Source organism: Falco biarmicus, chromosome 1, assembly GCF_023638135.1.
Source record: "Falco biarmicus isolate bFalBia1 chromosome 1, bFalBia1.pri, whole genome shotgun sequence".
NCBI classification, from domain to species: Eukaryota; Metazoa; Chordata; class Aves; order Falconiformes; family Falconidae; genus Falco; species Falco biarmicus.
The window spans coordinates 65,830,317-65,850,569 of NC_079288.1; the positions used below are offsets into that span (position 1 = coordinate 65,830,317).

Here is a 20,253-nt window from a genome sequence, read left to right on the forward strand (position 1 = left end):
ACCCGCGCCGTGGCGGGGCGGAGGAGAGGGGGCGGGGCGGAGGGAGGGCGCTGCGGCCGGTGATTGGCGCCCCCGCCGCCGGTCAGAGGTGAGGGGGGAAAGGCCGCGGCGCGGCGATGATGTAATGGCTTTGTGCGGCGGGGGCAGCGCTTCCTGCGTCTCGCGCGGCGACTGGCGGCTGTGGGGCGTCGGGGGCCGCCGCGGGGCCTCGCCAGACCCGCCGCGGCCCGGCCCGGCCCGGCCGACAGCGTGAGTGAGCGGGGGGCGGGGGTGGGCGGGGGGGAGCGGCCCGAGAGCTGCCCGGTACCCCTCTCCCTTCGGCCTAGCCGTGCCCCGCTCGGGCCCGAGGCAGCCCCGCGGAGGCCCTGCGGCCCGGCCGGCAGCCGCTACGGCCCGCGGGGGGATGGCTTGGCGGGCCGCGCGGCTGCCGGCGGGGGCGGGAGCGGAGCCTGTCCGCGCTGGGTCGGGGCCGGGGGGCGTGAGCCGGGCCGGCCTCGCCCCAGTTGCCCCCGTGGAGAGGCGCCGCCGTGCGGGGCGGGCTCCTCGGCGCCGCGGGCGCTCTTGAGGCCCCGTACGCGCAGGGAGGCGCCCGGGAGCCCAGGCGGGGCGCGGGTCCGAGGCGTTCGCGCTGCGGTTCGGGCCCTTGGCTCCCCTCGCCGGTTTGGTGCGGCCCGTAACGAGCTGGAAGAGCCCCTGTTGCCCGGGGAGGCGCACGCTTGGGCGGCCGTTTCTCGTCCGCAGTGCCCCCCAGCCTGGCGTGGCGCTAACAGTCGCTTTGCCGCTTCGTTTCATGTTGCGCGCAGCCGCGGGATCCGCAGGAACGTGCTGCTCTTCGAAGCCGGGGGGGAGTTAACGCTTGTGGGCTCAGGTATCGCTGTTGTCTGTTGAACTAGTGCGCCTTGCTGGTTTGCCTGGCTTTGTGCGAGAGATAAAGTTAGTAACAAAATCGTAGGGTTTTAGATCCTGATAGTAATCTGAGCTCCCCCAACTAAAGTTGACATCGTATCGGTGGTGATGTTGTGTTGCTTTTATGAAATTCTGAAGAGTAAAGCTCGATCCTGGTGTTTTAAGTATCGTTTAGGATTTATGAAGAATAAAAATTTACGCTTTGATACTTTCTTTGTGTCTTAGGTTAAAAATATAAAGTTCTCTTTATGAAACTGATCCTCGGTCAAGTGTAACTTTTGATGTATGGTCTCTAAAGCCCCCCACTATGCCAGCAGCTACCGTAGACCATAGCCAAAGAATCTGTGAAGTTTGGGCTTGTAACTTGGATGAAGAGATGAAGAAAATTCGCCAAGTTATACGGAAGTATAACTATGTAGCTATGGTAGGTGGGCACTTCATGTTTATCTGGCACGTTACTGGAAAAAAAGTGTTTACTTAATCTTATGTTAGTAAAACGAAGCTATAAACTTGTTCATCACTTTTCATTGAAAGAATAATGGATTCTTAATGTTGAACTAATGCTGTAGGAGCATGAGTAGCCTAATCGATTGCCTTTTTGAAAGCTAAATCTACACACAGTGCTCCTCAGCTATTAAACTGTTAGATGCTTAAAATATGTTTTATTAAAAATGGTCAAGGTAATTTTTTATTGAAGTTGAAGTTTTAATTCTGTTCTTACAGGATACAGAATTCCCAGGAGTAGTTGCAAGGCCTATTGGAGAATTCAGGAGCAATGCAGACTATCAGTACCAGTTACTACGCTGCAATGTAGACTTGCTAAAAATAATTCAGCTAGGACTGACATTTATGAACGAGCAAGGAGAATACCCTCCAGGAACTTCAACTTGGCAGTTTAATTTTAAATTTAATTTAACGTAAGTGTTAAATGTCTGTGCTGTTGAATGTATGTTTCTGGCTTACTGAAATGTATTACAAGTTGTGAAAGCTATAACAACTCTTTCTGTCTGATTGGAATACCATAGATTCTTTATGTGAGGAAAACTTTTGTCAGCTGAACATGTGTTTTCTTCCCTCACTTCTGTGTAGTCTCTTACTGTTGGTAATTTGGTAAAACGATGCGAAGCAATTTCAATAGAAGTTTTAAAAAGGCATTTATACTTAGCGCAAGATTTAGCTCTGTCTTCTCATATTTAATGTTTCAGAGCGCTTCTACCTTAACTTGGTTTAACTCTTACTAGTTGTTACAGAAGTCACTTGTTTCTTTGAATATTTTATAAATCGGAAATATCAACTTGTGAAGAAAAAAAAGTAAAGTTACTGAGTGTTACAAATGCTATCAGCAAGTTCCAAACTGTGCTCTGTTCTCTTTAAAATAACATTGTTCTTGTTAAAAGACTCACATCAAGTTCTAGATAATATTCTAGGTAAAATACTGCCAACCTTTTAATACTGCAGCAGCTTTTCTTGTGTTTTCAAACCAACTGATGCTATTAAGCTGCTTTATTTTAATTTTCTTCCATAATAGGTTGAAAGGGATTATTGATTCTGTAGCATAACTCCTGTGGAGACTTTTGTTCTGCATTGTGTTGGTTAATTGAAAATCAAAATTAATTAAAAGTTGATATTTCCCGTTTAAAAAAAGATTTTTGCTATCTGTGGGAATAGTATTGTGAACCTTATTTCACAATGTGGTTTTTATCAGTGATCAACTTAACTGTTCCAGCGGAATGAGACAGTTCTAATGTGGGGTGGAGTTCTAATCATATCTTTAGCAGGTAGTTGACGAGGTTAGTAGTATCTTGAATTTTTTGCCCAAAGTAAACATAATTGGTTTTCATAGGGCCTGCCTATCAGTGCAAACACTTCTCAAACCTAAATGTGTTGAAGGCTTTAGGTTTTTGGCAGTTGTGTTACAAGCTGATCACTGGACAGCTTGAGATACATGAGTTAAAACTGCAGTCTACAAAGGAGGTTTAGAGAACAGACCTTTTATTTTCTGCAGATAAAAAGACTTGTTTTCAAAGTAATCAGGGTTCTTAAAAGGAAAAAATCTGCTGCGCGCTCCCTTGATCTTTCTGCTTGTTGAAATAAGCATTCCTGTGGCTTGTCACAAATCAATTTTGTCTGAAGAATGTCATAGTCTTTTTAGTTTTGTTTGAAGCACCTCTTAAAAGGAAGTGCAAATTGGATATTTTGGTATCTCTAAACTTACCTGGCCATATAAATGCTGGGTAGACGTTATCTATTGTCTGTCTCGATAGAAGAATACACTAACTCTGCTAACTACAGAGAAGGAGGAGGAATGAATAAATTCCAGACTGTGATCTGGGAAGAAGAGCCTCTGTTATGTTTTATTTTCTGAGTGACCTTCAAAGGTCTACTTAATGTCAAGCAACTGAAAACAAAAGTCGTTTTCCATCTGTTTGTGCTAGATGCTGCATAGATAGGACAGCTCAGTAAGGCAAGATACAGGTAGTCGCCTAACTAACTTGGTACTAGTTCACTGGGGGCATTTTTTACAAAAAGGTAAACCAGGTAAGTGCTGCATGGAACATGAGGGTTTGCTTTTTTTCACGTGGGTGAAGAAATGACTTATTTTTGTCTGTTTCTAAACTTCCTTTTGGGAAGTGGCACTATGCCAAGTGTTCTGCTCCTAAAGCAAAACAGCTGTTGGCTGTTCCTAGAAGGTATTTTTTTTTGTGTGGTTCCAGCCAGATCTTGTTCAAGTGTGCTTCTTAAAGAGCATAAATATTTCTCTAAACTAACTATCCACCTGATTAGTGCAGAGCAACAAACTAGAATTAAAATTTTGTTTTGTAAAACAGGCATGTTTGTTTTGGATGAATTCTTTAATATGTTATGGAGATAGACAGGTGTTGGGAATCTAATTTCTTTAAAGCTGGAGACGGAATGAGCAGCTGTGTGGGAGGGAAGGCAAAAAATACAACACATCTTGAGAACATAGCTGTGTTCTGTTGAATGATGACTTGCTATTAGGAATAAGGAATATTAAGTTTATGACCGAATCTAATATTTGTTTGATATATTGGTTGTTTTGTCTATGTTATTTGTGTTTTGTTTTGGTTGTTTTTTTATTAGAACTGAAAGCTACACTGAAGAGACTTTGTGGAATAGTATGTTGTGAACAGTAATGCAAATAATCTTCTAAATAGACCCACTTTTGCATTTGTTTTTTCAGTTAACCATTCTGTGTATCTGTTATGATGCTATAGATAAAACCTTGGGGGGGGGGGGGAAAGACCACCATCCATTTCATCACAGAATCCTTAAGACTTTTCAAAAATGTTAGTGGTAAAGGGAATAAATACAGGGATAAGAGGGGATCATACAAGGCATGGAGGAATTTTTTTCTATTCTGTTAAATTTCAGGTCCAAAACATGGCTATTAAAATTGAGGTTGGTTGTTTAGAAAGAAAACGTTAGGCTATCTGAATTTTAAGGATCGACTAAATGGAGCAGGTACTCAGTTTCCAGTTGCAGGGAGAAGGAAACTTTGATGAGCATGTGTCTAAACATTTACATTTGGTGTAGTTCAAGTAATGGATCTTATTAGCTGAAATAGCTGCATTCATATGTTCACTTTCCTCTGTGAATTTGTGAAAGGGAAATTCTAGGTAACTGGAAGAGTAGAAGGAACTAGATAATTATGAAGAGGGTGAGAATGGAGGTGCTGGGAATGGTGAAATGCTAGTTGGTTGGTTCTGCAGTTATCACAGAACAAAGTCAAATTGTTCCTGCTCTATCCTGGTGAAGTCTGTGGAATGAACAGCAAAAAAGAAATATCGCTAGGTTTGTAATCACTTGAGCTTTTTACTTTTCCTTTCTCTTTCTCTAGAGAAGATATGTATGCCCAGGACTCTATCGAACTGTTGACGACATCTGGTATTCAGTTTAAAAAGCATGAAGAAGAAGGAATTGAGACACAGTACTTTGCGGAACTGCTTATGACATCAGGAGTTGTACTGTGTGAAGGAGTCAAGTGGCTTTCCTTTCACAGGTAAATTCTGCATGTTAAGTATTTGTGTTTTCAATTTTGATTATTGAGTTCGAGAGCTTGGATTTCGCATATTGTGTTGAGTGGTATATCTTGGTTGGCAAGACTTAGAAAATATTTCTGCTGTAATACCTATAGCACCATTCTGTATCAGAAGTATAGGCCATGCAGGGTTATACTGGTGTTTTGTTTTTGGTGTTTATGCTGGAACCAGGGAACAGTAAACCAGAAAACCATGAAACTCCTAACCCAGCAGGTGGCACTGTAAGTTTTAGTATCACACGTGCAAGTAATAATAACAAGGATAAAAGCAAACTATTCCTAAGTGATTCGTGAGCAAATATTGTTTGTCTCATGGGAGAGACTGCAGACTTATCAGTGAAGAGTTTTATAAAGCACTTTTAAATTTGTTTTTAATCTCCTGATAATCTGGACAGCTGAAAATTACTGTTTGGAAGGAGAGCTCTGATAAGCCTTAATTCTAGCTGCAGTAATTAATATATTTTACTATTTATTCCATCACAGGAACTCATCTTCCAAGTAGAAACAGAAATGCGAATGCTAATCTATCAAGTTGCAAAAGATCTTTGGGTGTTAGTAAGATCTAACACTTTAAAACTCAGGCAGTAGTCATTGTATAGTCAACTATATGCCAGAGGTATTTTGCACTTTTTGCAAGCAACAGTGTCTTTAAAGGCTTGTTGCTATGTAGTGACATCAAGTTGACATCTTAAATGCTGGCTGCCAAGCAAGTCAACAAAGGTAGTTGAATCTCTAGTTGAGACTAGCCGTTTCCTTACAGCCTTATTCCTATCATGCATGCTACATTGGTAGTAGGTGGTAATATGGAGATGACTAAATTAGAAAAAACACAAATTCTTCATCTTTAAGTATTAAATCTTGGAGGGGGGTTTGGAGGAGAGAAAGTCACATGGAATTAGAGAAATGTTTATGTTACTAACCAACTGAAAAATAAGGATTGCTTCAGCAAGGAATGTAAAATAGTAGTAGAAAGTGCATATAACAGCCTGTTGCAGAAGTCATCATTTTGACTTGCTCTGTAGAAAGTGTTAGACTACCTTCCCACAGGGAGGGGAGAAAAAAAGAAGAGACAGTTAAAAAAAAAAAAGAATCCTCTTTTGAGTATGCTTGTCACCTAATCTGCCTAGATCTTCCACTTGCAGCTGTTTCAACTCACAATATGACTCCAAAATAATCTTACTCTTGCTCTCTTGCTACTAGGGTAGCACCCTGGGGAAAAGTACTGGAACAAGAATGCCATGAACTGTGTCAAAAATAACTACAAAGGCTAAATTAGTGAATTAAGTTCCTTTCAACTTCTTAAACCCATTATTATAGGCTCTTACATGTGTATTTGTGATTTACACTTGACTACAGTAAAGTAACTTGGATGGTTCAGGAGAAGGGGCGCAGAGGCATGTTAGGTGTGTGACCGGTACATCAACAGACACTGCCACGTAGAAGCAGCTACAGCTACAAAGTGGTGGTTTTTGAATATTGCATGATAGCTTTAAGGGCCCAGGGTAAGCTATCCTAGCAAAAGAATACCTGAGCCATTTCTACACTAGAGATTCTTTTTAAAGCATAATTATATTGATTGTGCGTGATTCCCAACTAGTATGCTGGTTGAAGTGTAGTGTATACTATGTGCAATAATACCATTTTAGCTAGTGCAGCTTGTGGAGGGTTTTTGGGATGGCTTTATTAAAAGTCCAGTGTCGTCTGTATTAAAATGAGTTTCTGTTGTGTACTTGACTGAAAATGTCTTCAGAAATCCTCTGAAGACAGCTATTCCAGCAAGTGTTTGTCAAACATTGATTATCTGCAAGCCTGCTTCAAGTCAGAGAGTGTTTTAAAGGCTTTTGTGCTTGACAGAGCATGTTGTTACCATCTGCAGCACAAAACCCTGGGGTGGTGGGTTACGTTCTGAGGAAGCTAAGATGGCACAAAGCTATAAATGAGTTTGGGTCACATAAAATGTGCCACAAAGAACAGTAAACAGCTGTTTCTAAATGTGTCTTGGGCTGATTATGTTCTACCATTGGAAAGTTAAACAGGGGGAGAGCTCATTTGAAAATTTTTCATGTAGACTTTCCTTGCAATATTTCTTTGACTACTGGAAAAACTGTGCTTGATAGCAGCAATAGCACAGTCAGCAGCTATTTCCTTAAAATGCTTTAATCTCTACTAACCCTCAAAATTTATGAGTTTCTTAGGAAGTGGGCAGAGGGGAATTACTTCCTTCTCATTGTGAGGTTATGTTTTAGTTTCATTTCCCAGTCTTTGATTTCCTTGAACTCTTACATAGCTTGCTTCTAAGCTTTTAGGTTCTCAGATAATTTCATTTGTGCGCATTTCATCTCTGTGTTTGATGTAGCTCCCTTGGCATCCTGACCTATTGGCAAATCTGTGTGGACCTGCAGTTCTGCCAGGCATGAGCAAAGAAACATTTGCACTGTCACAGGTTGATGCAGTTGCCGTATATAACAATTTTTTTTGTGTGTGTTTAAAATGTATTTGAGTTGATGGAAGAGAAGGGAAAAGCCCAGGATTCCTGATTCTTGTCACAGTCAAGAGAGCTTCAGTGTTTTGGCAGTCTTAACGAATTATAAAACAGAACAGCTCAGATGCTGCTTTTGTGGCTGTTCAGTTGATTGGTCTGCTGAAGCTTTGAGTGTTCACCTGTGTGCAGCCTCCTCAGTCTACCTTTGGAGGCTCTGTGCAAACATGTCTCTTAACCCAGAGGGTTTTGGGAATCTGGAAAGTTCCAAGCTATTCTACTTCAATAATCATGTGTGTCTAACTGAATTCAGAAAAATTTGATCTGTTGGCTCATTTCTGTTAGCCAGTTATAAAATGAAGTAAAGCTTTCTCAGCTCTGTCAGGTTTTGATTTATGTCAGAGATGGTTGGTGCTTGAGTAGAAGTCATTGTTAATGGGCTATCTGAATTATTTCCGTATAGTAAGGGAAAGAAATACAGATATGTTTGATCTTTTCTATGGCCTTGTTGCCTACAGCGGTTCCTGTTCAGTAAAAAAAGAGTGAAACGTGGCTGTAAGGGTGTTTAAGTTGATGTATAGCTCCAGGGATTGTGGCAAGCTGCACTAAGTAACTTTAGGTGATCATAGTGGAAATGGTGAAAGCTTTTCAAGGAAAGGAAGCCTATGTGCTTCAGGGTGTAAACCAACTGCTAATTGCCTGTTCAAGGATCAGAAGAAAACTTCTTTAATGAGCAGGTAATTCCGTAATTGCTCGCTGGACTTTCTTACCCTTCTGTTAGCTTTCGGCAGTGGTCACTCAAAGATTTTTGAACTAGGTATGTATTAGTCTTGAATTGGGGTAACAGTTCTTATGTTTGTGTAAACTTGGATGACTGTAGCATACTACCCCTGAAAAGTATACTAAAAAGATTAAGCAAATGCCTTGATACTGCATTGTGATAGTAAAGTGTGGTTTGTGATGATTGTAGGGAGGAGCACAATGGAACTAAGTGTCAGCAGGTGGAACTTAAAGAATGTGAGACATCATTTGGCTGAGCTCACTAAAACTAACCCATGCTTGGGATCCAGGAACAGATACCTGACTGAATGCTGTCATGCAAGGGTAGTCATACCTGTTAAATCCACTGTTCCCTCTTTCTGCATGCAGACCCAGAATGAAAGAATCTGTTACAATCTCCAGGGGAGGGAGGGGGGAGATATTCGTAGAAATTGCAAATTTGTGATAGCCTGCTCCCTCTCAATACAAATAGTAAATTAATCTTTTTGTGTGTGTGTTTGTTTTTTGGAAGAGGAGGGGAGTAAAAAACATAACTTTTTTAAGAAAAGGAGCACGAACACTGTTTCTTCAGTGTAAAGGTTTTAATATGGCTGTTACACTTGAGCCACAAGGATGACTGGTGTCAGGAACTCAGGGAGTTAATAAGCTCTCTAATCTCTAGAGGAGCATGTCATATGTCTCCTTAATCCTGAACAGTCTTTTTTGCTCATGTGGCACTTTTATTTTCTTTTTCTATAGAGGGCTTTATGCTGATACAGGCTTCCCTATCTCTTCCTCCCTCCCGGCCCAATAGGTGATCTAATAAAATTAACCTTCTGAACTACTGTTTTGCAAGTATACTACAGGTTTTTACTTTGTGAGACTCGGCTGAAATCCTTCTTTATCTTTGACTCCTTTGCTCCCTGGCCAGTGGCTGCTGCTGTGGAGATTGGAGTGCTGCCAGTACAGCTTCAAAGCACCAGATGCAGTGCAGAATTCATTTGACATGAAATTCCTGTTCAGAGCACTGGAAACCCCCATGGGAGAACTGCAATAGTTTGTACTTTTTGTATATTTTGCATTAATGGACTTCTAGCAAACCATTCATTCCCAGTATATTCAAGACTTCCTACCCTTTGTCTAGAAATTCTTAAGATAGAGATAACGCAGAGAATCCCATTGTATACAAAAGGTAGAAAAAACAATCCTCTTCACATTGAGTAGGCAAGCTAAAGCCTTGAGCTACATCAGAAGTCACCGTTCTTTGTGCGTGCTAAATATCCACGGTATCAGTAGTACAGGGCTCTTAACTGATTTGTGTTCTGTATTGCTGATCTCAGAGTTCTAGTTCATCGCAGTGATCTAGGTCAGTATTCACCACGTTGCTAAATTCTTGGGTTTAAGTATGATCCTCCTATAACCAAGAACAAACATGAAGTCTTAAACTGGGAATTCGGAGTCTGTGGTGACCACCAGTTCACTTGAATTCTCTCAGCTATATGCTAAACTTCAAGCAGCAAAACTGATGCAGCCTTCAGTAGAGGCAGCCACACTGCATGTCTCAATTTTTGTTAGTATGGGCATTTTTAAAATTCCATGTTAGCGAAGTCTAGGAACTGATTTGGTTCGATGCAGACCTAATAACCAAGAGAACATCAGTCCCCTGTCTATCTCTGTGCGTTTGTGCATGAGCAGTCCTGCAAGTACAAGGGATCAGAACCAGTCTGATTCACGATCAGATCGTGAATAATCTGTTGTGTAATTTCTGCCTTCCTAGGGAAAAAAGATAACTAGTTATCACTGCTTTTTGTTGGGGTGTTCAGTCCAGCTTAATATTTAGCATCTGTCTTTCCTGTGCTTTAAATCCTTTGTTTCCTCTCATAACCCTTTGTAAAAGTATATTTTCCCCTTTTACTGCCATACCTCATTCCTGTGTCCTCCTTCTTCCTCAGTCAAGCTATTGAGAAGGTCTTTCCAAACTCTTCTCTCCACCACGCACACACTCAGCTTCTTCTACCAAACTTGTAATGCTCTGTTATCTTGCTGCTTTCTGCTGACTTACGCATGCACACAAAATTTTTTCAATTTACTCTGTCCTTGCCTCCAAAAAGAGTAATCATTTACAAGCTATTAAAGGTTTCAGTTGTCTGACTGTGCTGATTTAACTGGGGAAGTTGAAAGACAGTCACCTTTTCTTAGCTGCTGAGGGTGAAACTTGCCTCCAGACATAAACATGGGTTTGCTCTGGAAACTCTTGAATCTTTCAGTTTTCAAAAACTGCAGAAGTCTCTGTCGTTGCTCAGTTTGTAGTGAGAAATTCTAGTCTGTGTCAAAGGAAACAGCTAGGAGTCTTTCTGTAAGTTTTTGTTACCAGATGAAGCCCCAGCAGCACTACCTTGTTTCAGGATTTAGAGAAACTCCTCTAGGCAGATCTGTTTGCTGTTTCACTTGGCCTCATTAAGACTAAATTAAAATGTTTTCTCTGGAATGTGCAATGGGGCCGTTTGCACTGAGGTTTAGTCTTTTGTGAGAGTCAGTCTTAATTGCATCAAAATTAAGCAAAATGGCCGGTTAATGTGTAATAAAGTCTTGTAGGAAGTGAGAAGGATGCTTCTAAGTTATGTGCTTATATTGTTTTTGATATTAATTTGCAGCGGATATGACTTCGGCTATCTAATCAAAATCCTGACAAACTCTAATTTACCTGAAGAAGAGCTGGACTTCTTTGAGATACTGCGATTGTTTTTCCCCGTCATTTACGATGTAAAATATCTCATGAAGAGCTGCAAAAATCTGAAGGTAGGTAATTTATTAATGGCTCAGAACAAATTTTGGGTTTGAAGACAGAGTACTTCGTGCTTAAAAATACTTAGGTTTTATATTTTTGTTTTCTGGTTTTGTTTTGGTAATACCTATTAACCACTGTCTGAAGCTTTGTATATTTAATATTAAAGGCTATTGATAGAAGGAGGCAGGAGCAATTTTTGTAACTTCTTACCCGTTAAAAATAACATGTTGATACTATATTTGCAGTGCCAGGTTTTTGCTGACAGATGATAAACCCATGTTTGGAATTAATCTTTCACTTCTTAAGCTATAAGAATTGATGGGTTTCATGTAATCTTATTTCCTCATTGTGCAGTCCACTAAAGGACTGCAGTCGCCTTGGCAAAGGTAATTGCAACGATGATGCTGTGGAAGTGTCTTGGGAAGAGGAATGGAGCGAAGAATGTTTCAGATGGCCCCGTAAGGAAAGATAAACAACAGCGTATGTTCAGGGACAACATGTGACTTCTAGGAGAAAAAAATGCAGTACTAGAAACCAATCTCTCGTGTCAGGCCAGCGGGGCTACTAATTGGCTTACTGTATCAGACATAAAATTTGGATGCTTTATTGGACTGGAGGAGGAATGGAAACTGGAACTTAAGGTTGTGAAGGGGAAGACAGCAAGTGAAAGAAAGATGCTGCAGGGATTGTTAACAGCTTTACTTGCCAAAGAACTTTTAACAGTCTGGACTGCTACTGGAATGAGGTGCATCGTTCATCAGAGGCAATTAATGACTTGCTGCTTTTATGGAAAGTAACTCAATTCTCTAGGCTTTCTTAATGAGAACGTGCAGGAAAAAGAGAACACTGACTGTAGTACAACCAAATCCGAACTAAGGCATCGCTTGTCACTGTGTCATGCTGAACTAGTGATCTGTGTGGGGTTTGTAGTCCTCTTTGGTTTTGAGATAAACTAATAGTGTATTACTTCTAAGTAGCAGCCTACTCGTGTGGGAAGTAAATTGTGTGGATCCTGTTGTTAATCAAATTAATGTTGAAAATTAAGACCTCCCTTCCAGTTAGTAAGAAAAATACACCTACCTGTGTTCATCTAGAGTTGTTATTGGTGTAATCAGCTGGGGAAATGGCTGAGTATTAGAGAACATGTTGTAGAAACAAGTTGTTGGGTTTTTTTGTACAGAGGCCAGAAGAAAAAATGAAATGTTCATAAACTTCAGAAGTCTTAAGGGAGGATTGGGGGGAACACCAAACAAAAAACACCTTCGCTTTCTTACTCTGAATGAAGCATCTGGTGTCTTAGTGATGGCAACACACTTAACAGGAACAGAAAGCATAATCCAACTTTAGCCATGTAGGAAAGGTGACAGAATGATGTTTTGTGTCAACATTCCAGAGTGACAGTCCCAGGGGGGTTGGGAAGGAGGAGATTGTAATTCCTGTCATTTCATTAAAACAGTTGTGTGTAGCCTGTATTGTTTAGGACACTAATGGTTTTTTTTTGGGGGGGGAAAAAAAAAAAAGCCTTCACAGGTCTTATTTCAACAAAGCTTAAGAATAAGCGTTTTGCTTTTTCAGAGCTGAAAAGGTCAGCTTTCCTGCAATAAATCTTGATCCTGTCACCTAACCTGCAGGCTGGTAATCAGCAGGGGAAGGGATGTGAATTGTCCTACCCCTCCATATTTACCAGCAAGGAAATGATGGTGGACTTGTACTGTACTGCGTAGCTGTCTGAAACAAATTGCTAAACGTTCAGTGTTGTGACTCTAAAAATGCATGCACTGTCTCCTAATGTGTGTCACTTTCAATCTCTATTAAATTGCAGTGAATTGAACTGCTGTGCAGTTGTCCTTTATTGACTTGTCTTAACTTTTCATATGGAAGTCACTGACCTGCTGTAGGTCCCCTACCTACTCCCTGCCCCCACAGACCCCAAAAAGAATTTTTGGCATTGAGAACAGAAATACCTTTCTGGATTGGGAAGCTGTTTGATGCTGTTATTGTGGAATTAGGTAGTCTGTGAATTTATAGTATGTTACTCTTTAACTTGCATGGGTGTGAATGTACTCTACTGGCATGCAGACTGGGAATCGACTTGAGATAGTAACGTAGTATAGGTTAAACTCTTGCTTTTTCTCTGAAAAGCTGCAAACTTTTTGATGGTAATGGCAACTCTAAGTAACGTAGACTTACAGACCTTGTTGGAAACTAGATTTTAATACGGGGGTTTGTACGGAACAATGAACTCTGTTACCAGTGCCATGAAGCAAGAGTTTGAACGGGTCTTGTGTTGACTGTGGTTATGTGATTGTGTAAATCATTCTGTGGCCTTTCCTTGAAAGACCGATGCTCTGAAAATTAGGAAATAGTCCTCTTCCTCCAAGAGTAAAATGTTCTATCTGGAGTGCAGAAGTCTTGTCTGAAAGAATTTCAATAGCCTACTAATTTTCAGAGGCAACCAAATTTTATTCCGTAGTTATTCCAGTTACAGACTAAGTTCCACACACAAGTGGTGTGTGATGTATTTACAAATAGATATGTACCATTAAAAGCACTATTTTCAGAGCATTTTTCTATAGGCTGCTGTTAATGTAAATTTTTAATTACTAAGTCTACATTCCAGAGCTTGCAGCTGCTGTGTAGATGCTACTGATTTTTATTCTTAAGTGCTTTTTCTTCAAAGTTATTTGAAGCTAGATGTTCTTTCAGCTAGCAGAACCTGATGGCGCTGCTGCTTCATAGCTTGTGGAAGTAGATGGTTTAGGTGTAGGAAATGGTGCCTTGGAAGGGTGTGGGCCTAACTGCTGGTGCTAACCTCTAACAGCTCATTATTGAAGTTAGAAAGCAGAGAACGTACTTGTATCTGAGTTGCACCTTCCTGTGCTGCCCACCAACCTGCAGCACGTTTTGGACAATGTCAGTTAACTAACTTGAGCATGTTTGCAGTGTTGAAATGTTGTATCCAAGCTCATAAAGAAAACAAGCTAGCTTCAGTGCTTAACTATGTGGTGTATAGACTCACTCTTATTTTAAACTTCCGTAAACTATTGCTGCTGCTCAAGCTAGAATAAAACTAGCTTTACCAGTACGAGGTTTTCATGTTGGTTTGTTGACATTGCTTAGAAACATCATTGCTGAAGCTTCCCTCTTCTTAAACAAAAAAAAAACCTGGACCCAAACCTGTTGCCGTAAGATTCACAGGAATTTTAATAGCGTCTGATCTGATTTAGAGGGCAGACTTTACTTTTATTGTTCTGTAAGTTTTAACTTTGACTGTAACGCTTTTGCCTCTTACTGCTTTCCTTCCTGTACTTGAAACAGGTTAAGAGTACAAGGAAAGTTGAACTTGGATATTAGGCAGCCTGTCTTTCAAAGCATTGCCTCTGTGCAACATTTTCACGTTGCAAAGATCGTGGCAGCGCTAATGATTTTGTCTTTGGTTTTTTGATCTTCCTAGATCTTAAAGAATGTGCATGTGCTTTAGTCTTATTTCCAGTAGCTTTATGGCTTAATGATTGACAGAAAGAATTGATGTACAAAATTATGTACTTAGAGCATTAAAAGATTGCAGTTACAGTATAACATGTCTCTCCTGCAACTGATCTGTTACCTGTGTAAAACCAAATCAACTTCTGATGGGTTTGCTTCGTTACCGTTTGGGGAGCACTAAAAGAGGTGTATATAGTCGCTGCAGTTAAGGGGACATAAGCTTGTTGGGAGGAATATTTGCTTCGAAACTGGAGAAGTTTTACTTTTAAGAGCAGGTAGGTTTGCAGCTTTGGAGTGATGTCTACAGCTTCACAGCCTGTCCTTTTAAACGATGTATTAACATTCAAAGTAGGCAATGACTGTTTTAAACTGTTCCCTTTTTTTTTATGTGAGATGTTTATATACTCTTTAAGCAGTAGGTTTCATTATATGTATGACTACTAAATATACATCTCTAACAGAAAAGCTGGCTAGGCCATGGAATTTGCAGTATCTTGGAAAATAGTTGCAGGCGATGGATTCTCCCCCATGTTTTTATCCCTGTCCTCTTATGGCAGCTAATGAAACAAACTTTAAAGAGGGATAGAATGTCTTGTAGAGCTGGAGTGGGCACTTTTTTCCTCTTTTGACTTAACCACTTGTTACAGAGCAGGTGTTTAGAAACCATTTTTGTGGACTCCCTGTAGTCTTCTAGATACTTTAAGATATTCTCAGTTTTTGTGAAGGGAAGTTGAAAATGCCTCAATTGTTGAAAGGTAAGTGGAAAGAAAAATGTCTGTTGCAAAGGAAACCTCGATACTAACACATGGAGGCAATATGGGTGCTTTGTTTCTAAGCACTCGAATCCTTCTGTTTGTAGAACAAGGTTTTTACCTTCTAAATTTTCATTCGAATAGAAGGAGCGCAGGAACACCATGTTTTCTTCAGTGTTGCCATTCTTTTCAGCATCTTGAAGAAATTGTTTTCTCTAAGTAATGACAACTGGTTACTGGAGAGGATGGAACATGAGAGAGTAGTGGTTCCGTTGGTCACAGATGTGGCTTTATTTAATCAATACTGATACAGAATTCTAATGCTTCTATTGATACTGAAAGTCTGATTATCCAGGTGTGTATTTATCTACTATGATGACTGTTTCAGCTACTGTGCAATTGTTATAATATACCTGAGGTTGTATGACTTGTGTAACGGATTTTTTCCCAAATATAGCTGTTCAGTTTTCTGATTTATTTTTTTTTCAGCAGTTAACAAGAACGTTTTCTTTTTCAGGGTGGATTACAAGAAGTGGCTGAGCAGTTAGAGCTGGAAAGGATAGGACCACAGCATCAGGCAGGATCTGATTCTTTACTCACAGGAATGGCCTTTTTCAAAATGAGAGAAGTAGGTGGATGTATTGGGTTTATCTCCATGATAGTAACGTGCTGTGATAGTCAGATGGAATTGCTGATTCCGATAAGTCTGCAATATTTTAGGGAGGTCTCTGAAAGGCTTCAGGGGTTCCACTTCTCTTGACAAAAATAAGACCACCTGTGCACTCCCCAGAGTAAGTGTGAACCAGCCCTGCTGATTCCCAGCTTAGCTGCTCTGAGTGAGTATTGCTTCCCGTTTCTAGACTGTGCCAGGCTGCAGGTATATTAAATACTGACTTTCAGGCTGCTGTGGAAGATGTCCATGCATTTGTTCCTTTACTATTGACTGAAGTATAATCTTTTAGAACCTCAGTTAATCTGTGCTTTGCTCAATTCAAGGTTTGCAGCAAGGGAAATCGGGTCTTGAAAGTTTCATATTTCCTTGCTACTTGTCCGCATACAGCAGGAAGATATCCTCCTTTAGCAGAGCAAACAAATGTTGAACAGGCCTCTTCTGGAAAGCAGTTGCACTGGACAAATGCCAGTGCATCTGAACGTGGCATTCTGCCAGCATTCAGCGTCATTTACCATGTCAAAACAGATGGCAATAGCAAATGTCATCTTTTAATAAGGTTTAGTATTGTATGCTATGGTACCTACCTTCTGTATAAAGGAGAAAATGACCACAAGTTTCTGACAAATACTGGTGAGAGAACAGGTAAAAAATAAATGCTGTGACTGAAGCTGGTGTGCTCATCTTAACACGCTGTTCTGCCTCAGCTGGGACCCACAGTTACAAGCGGGCCATGGGCTGCAGATGCAATAGAGAGGACTGCGTTTCTGGTGCAGTCCAAGCCCAGCGTGGCTCGCTGCCATCTGCCTGGTATTGTTAATCTTTCACTCTTTAATTTGAAACAAAATCCAGAGCAAATAAAGGGGAAGGGGAAATGTGTGTATGATAAACATAACTAACTGGAAAGGCAGTATCTTAGGCTTGGAGAGGAAAAGGTTGAAACCTATGATTGTTTCTTTAATGAGGTGCCATTTGTGTTAGATGGCAGATTAGCTGCTTGAATTTGTTCACCAAAAGCTGTTACTGGGAAAAGTAGAAATCTGAGGGGGTTTTAGTGCAAAACACTTGTTTAAATAAGCCAACAGAGATTAACGATGATGATTTTTTTCGGTACTTTCAGAGATTCTTTGCAAATACAGCATTTCTAAATAAGGGTACAGCAGTCAGCAGAGGAAATAGATTTAATGTGTATTTTTAAAGCCTCTTCAGTAGAGCTCATTGTTTAACAATAAGTTTGAGTGAAAAAGTTTCATTTCAATGCTTTTGGAGGTATAAAATGTTGTTACTACTTGCTGTGCTGGAGTTGCAACTTGCTGGGTATTGGAGGGCCAGCCAAAAAGTTACTGATTCCCCCCCCCTCAGAAATACTTAAATACTGATACTACTACAGTAGAGCTGTTGTTCTAGGGTTTTCCTACCTGTTTATTTCTTCGAGAACTGCTAGGGGCTTTAAAACTTTTGATTGAGGTCTCCAATTCCCGCAGTACAGAACCTTCCGTTCAGACCATGCTGCTAAGAGCAGAGCTTGAAGGAAGTTTTCAGCTTGTGTGGTATATGCAGTCCTCTGCATTTAGACTGTGTATTGCATTCACCCTGCTTCTGCATGATTCTGGCGATGACTCAGAATGTTAACCACTGGGATATCCAGGGTTGCTGTCAAGTTTTTAGGGTAAAAAATTTTTGCGTACATGTGTGTCTTCACACAATATCAGAATATTACGGGGTTTCATGTGTCTTCCACTGAAAGGTTCTGTTTGCAGTTAAGACTTGCGAGGTGTAAATGCAGTCTTAGTATGGCATTTACTTTAATTTTGCTGTTCCTTATTAAATAAAGTCACCCTCTGTGAGGAGCTAGCTGGAAATGCATCTTTCTGCATTTCTCTAAACTCTGTAATGGGTGTTGTGATCAAACATTGTCCCTGCCCCCAAACCTCTATAGTATACGTCAGGGCATACCTCCATTTAAAGACAGAGCATGACAAAAATCGCAGCGCTGAGGTGTAGGTAGGGTATGGGCACAGATGAGTGCCAAGCACATGCCTGTTGCAAGAAACTCCGCAGAAATCAGTTGGAGAAATATCTTTGTTGAACTTGCAGAAAAGTGATAACTGATAATACAAAATTACCAACACATTGCATTTGGCCATTTCATCAGGAAAGGTGCACAGGAGGGCTGATTGTATTCCTTGGCAGATTTACTTTAAAGAATCATGTCATGTAGCACATTTTGGTAATGTGTTGAGATTAAGTGCGTTACTGTGTTAATTATATTAACTTTTGTGCCTTGGGATTTGGTGTCTGATGTTAAAAAGAAAGTAACATTTTAAAGCTTTTCTATAGTTGTTTAAACTGAGCCTTTTCTTTGCCAATAATTTGTGTCTGTCTTAACTTTTTAGATGTTCTTTGAAGATCACATTGACGATGCCAAATATTGTGGCCACTTATACGGCCTTGGTTCGGGGTCATCTTATGTACAAAACGGCACAGGAAATGCATATGAAGAAGAAGCCAACAAACAGTCATGACATGAAATGAAAGGCCATCTTTTTGACCTCCACATGCTTGTATATAGGTTTTATCTCTGGTTGAGCCCCTTGGACAATAAGGCTTTTTTTCCCCTTTTCTCAGCACACTTTCTTTTCTGCCTTTCTACATACTAAACCTGACTGTTCTTATCACAGATTTTGATCTTAATATTGATATGTAAAATTTTCTGGATTACGTTTTGGCCTCATAACTAGCCCATTTGTAAAGAAGCATGTATAGAATCAGTGTGGCAGAGAGGAGAAAGTTAAATCATAATGAATAGTCTGGTAAACTTAACTATATTGATGATCTAGTTTTTGTCTCTTTCCCCTCCCGCCTCCAAATTAACTGGCACTGATTGTAACTAACTTCCACTTTCATGTCTGTTCCTTCCAGTATGCAGGCGTTTTAGCTATTCAAGATTGTGGACCATCAAATTTGCACTTTAGAGAGTGACTCTGACTCGGATCCTCTGTTTTATTTGAAGTTTTGTTTTGGTTTTTCTTTTGCCCTCAGCTAGAAAACAATCATCTGCCAAGTTAAACAGCTTCATGCTGTATTTCCTTGGTATCTCAACCCACAGACCACGACTTGCTGCACAACCTCCGTTTGTTGAAGCACAACAGACTACTGAAATCATAGTAACTACTGTTATTTTACTAGTGTTCAAGTCATCTTCAGACGCATCCTGCACATGTCAACTTCTGGTTGGCTTGCTGCTTTAAAACCGCTCTGTGATGGGGGAAAGAAGCTTGAAAAAACAGCTTTACACCCTTCAGGAAAAGAACAGCTATGACTTTAGCATTTTTGCCAATAAGCATCAAAGGGTATTGGAATAGTAGGAGTTTTGTAATGACACACTTCCCTTGATTAACTTGCTAGCTTTTATTCTAGTAATGTACACCTCAGATGTTTTTTATGAAGTCATATTTATTATGTACTTGATTTCATGATTTTTGAAAGTAAGTTTAGTTGAAGATAAAACCCAAAGATCTGAAAAAATTACTATTTGATTGAATTAGAAGGACAATTAAATCATGGGGTTTTGTAGTTGCTACGAAGACAGATGTTACAGATATTTGTTGTAAAACAACAACATATAAATAACTTATAGCTAATAAAGTTACCTGAGGAGTGTAATGCTAGTTTATTTTTGAGTATATCTTAGCAATATATTTTAGATATATTGTTTTAAAGGACCCTAAAGTATGTTCTTAACTCTGCATAGCATGTGTACGGAGCAGTTGTGCAGGAAGGATTTTTGGTATTGAATAGCTAAAATACTAGCCTGAAATGATGGAATGTGCAACATTGTGTGCCTGTGTGTGCGTGCGTGTATGTGTGTGCGTGTTTGACATGGAAATCAATAGTAGACAAATCTCCCGAGTGTTCACCAAATTACTCTGTTCTACCTTGTACTTAACAACAAAAAATCAAACACCTTTTTTCATTGAGTTACAATGATGTAACCGGGTGGTCCTTTTTAAACAACAAATAATTTGCATAACAGAGGGTATTTGTTTTTAAAGCTTTTGTAAATAAAGGCCTAAGAAATGTTTTCTTACATAACAACAGACTGGTGGTTTTGTTGCAAAATTTTTCCAGGAATGTGTGTATTTAGCCAATTCAGTTCTGTATTCTGTTTTGTTTAGGCGTGGTAGTTCTCTTCCAGGTCCTTATAAAATGACTGAACTTGCTGCTCGCTGGCTGATTCCACTTCCAGAGCAGAATTCCGTACCTGTGTTTCCCATCACTTCATTCCTACTGACCTGAGTTGCAAGAGTGGTAACTATAATGTACAACTGAGGCATCCAAATCCCATTAGTA

At 40.2% G+C, this 20,253-nt stretch overlaps 1 protein-coding gene across 1 annotated transcript; it reads left to right on the top strand.

Annotated features, from left to right (window-relative positions):
* The first annotated feature begins 94 nt into the window (after positions 1-94).
* CNOT7 (CCR4-NOT transcription complex subunit 7) lies at positions 95-20,000 on the top strand. Its single transcript, XM_056330968.1, has 7 exons — positions 95-249; positions 1,132-1,330; positions 1,630-1,823; positions 4,766-4,927; positions 10,859-11,003; positions 15,748-15,858; positions 18,297-20,000. The coding sequence occupies exons 2-7, from the start codon at positions 1,214-1,216 to the stop codon at positions 18,423-18,425; spliced, it is 858 nt and encodes a 285-aa protein (XP_056186943.1). The 5' UTR covers positions 95-249; positions 1,132-1,213; the 3' UTR covers positions 18,426-20,000.
* Positions 20,001-20,253: the final 253 nt, after the last annotated feature.

Bases quoted from the DNA above. Each gene is read 5' to 3' on its own strand.
- CNOT7 (XM_056330968.1), top strand. From the start codon at position 1,214: ATGCCAGCAGCTACCGTAGACCATAGCCAAAGAATCTGTGAAGTTTGG. The intron at 1,331-1,629 runs GTAGGTGGGCAC...CTGTTCTTACAG, and splicing joins AGTATAACTATGTAGCTATG to GATACAGAATTCCCAGGAGT. The intron at 15,859-18,296 runs GTAGGTGGATGT...TTAACTTTTTAG, and splicing joins CCTTTTTCAAAATGAGAGAA to ATGTTCTTTGAAGATCACAT.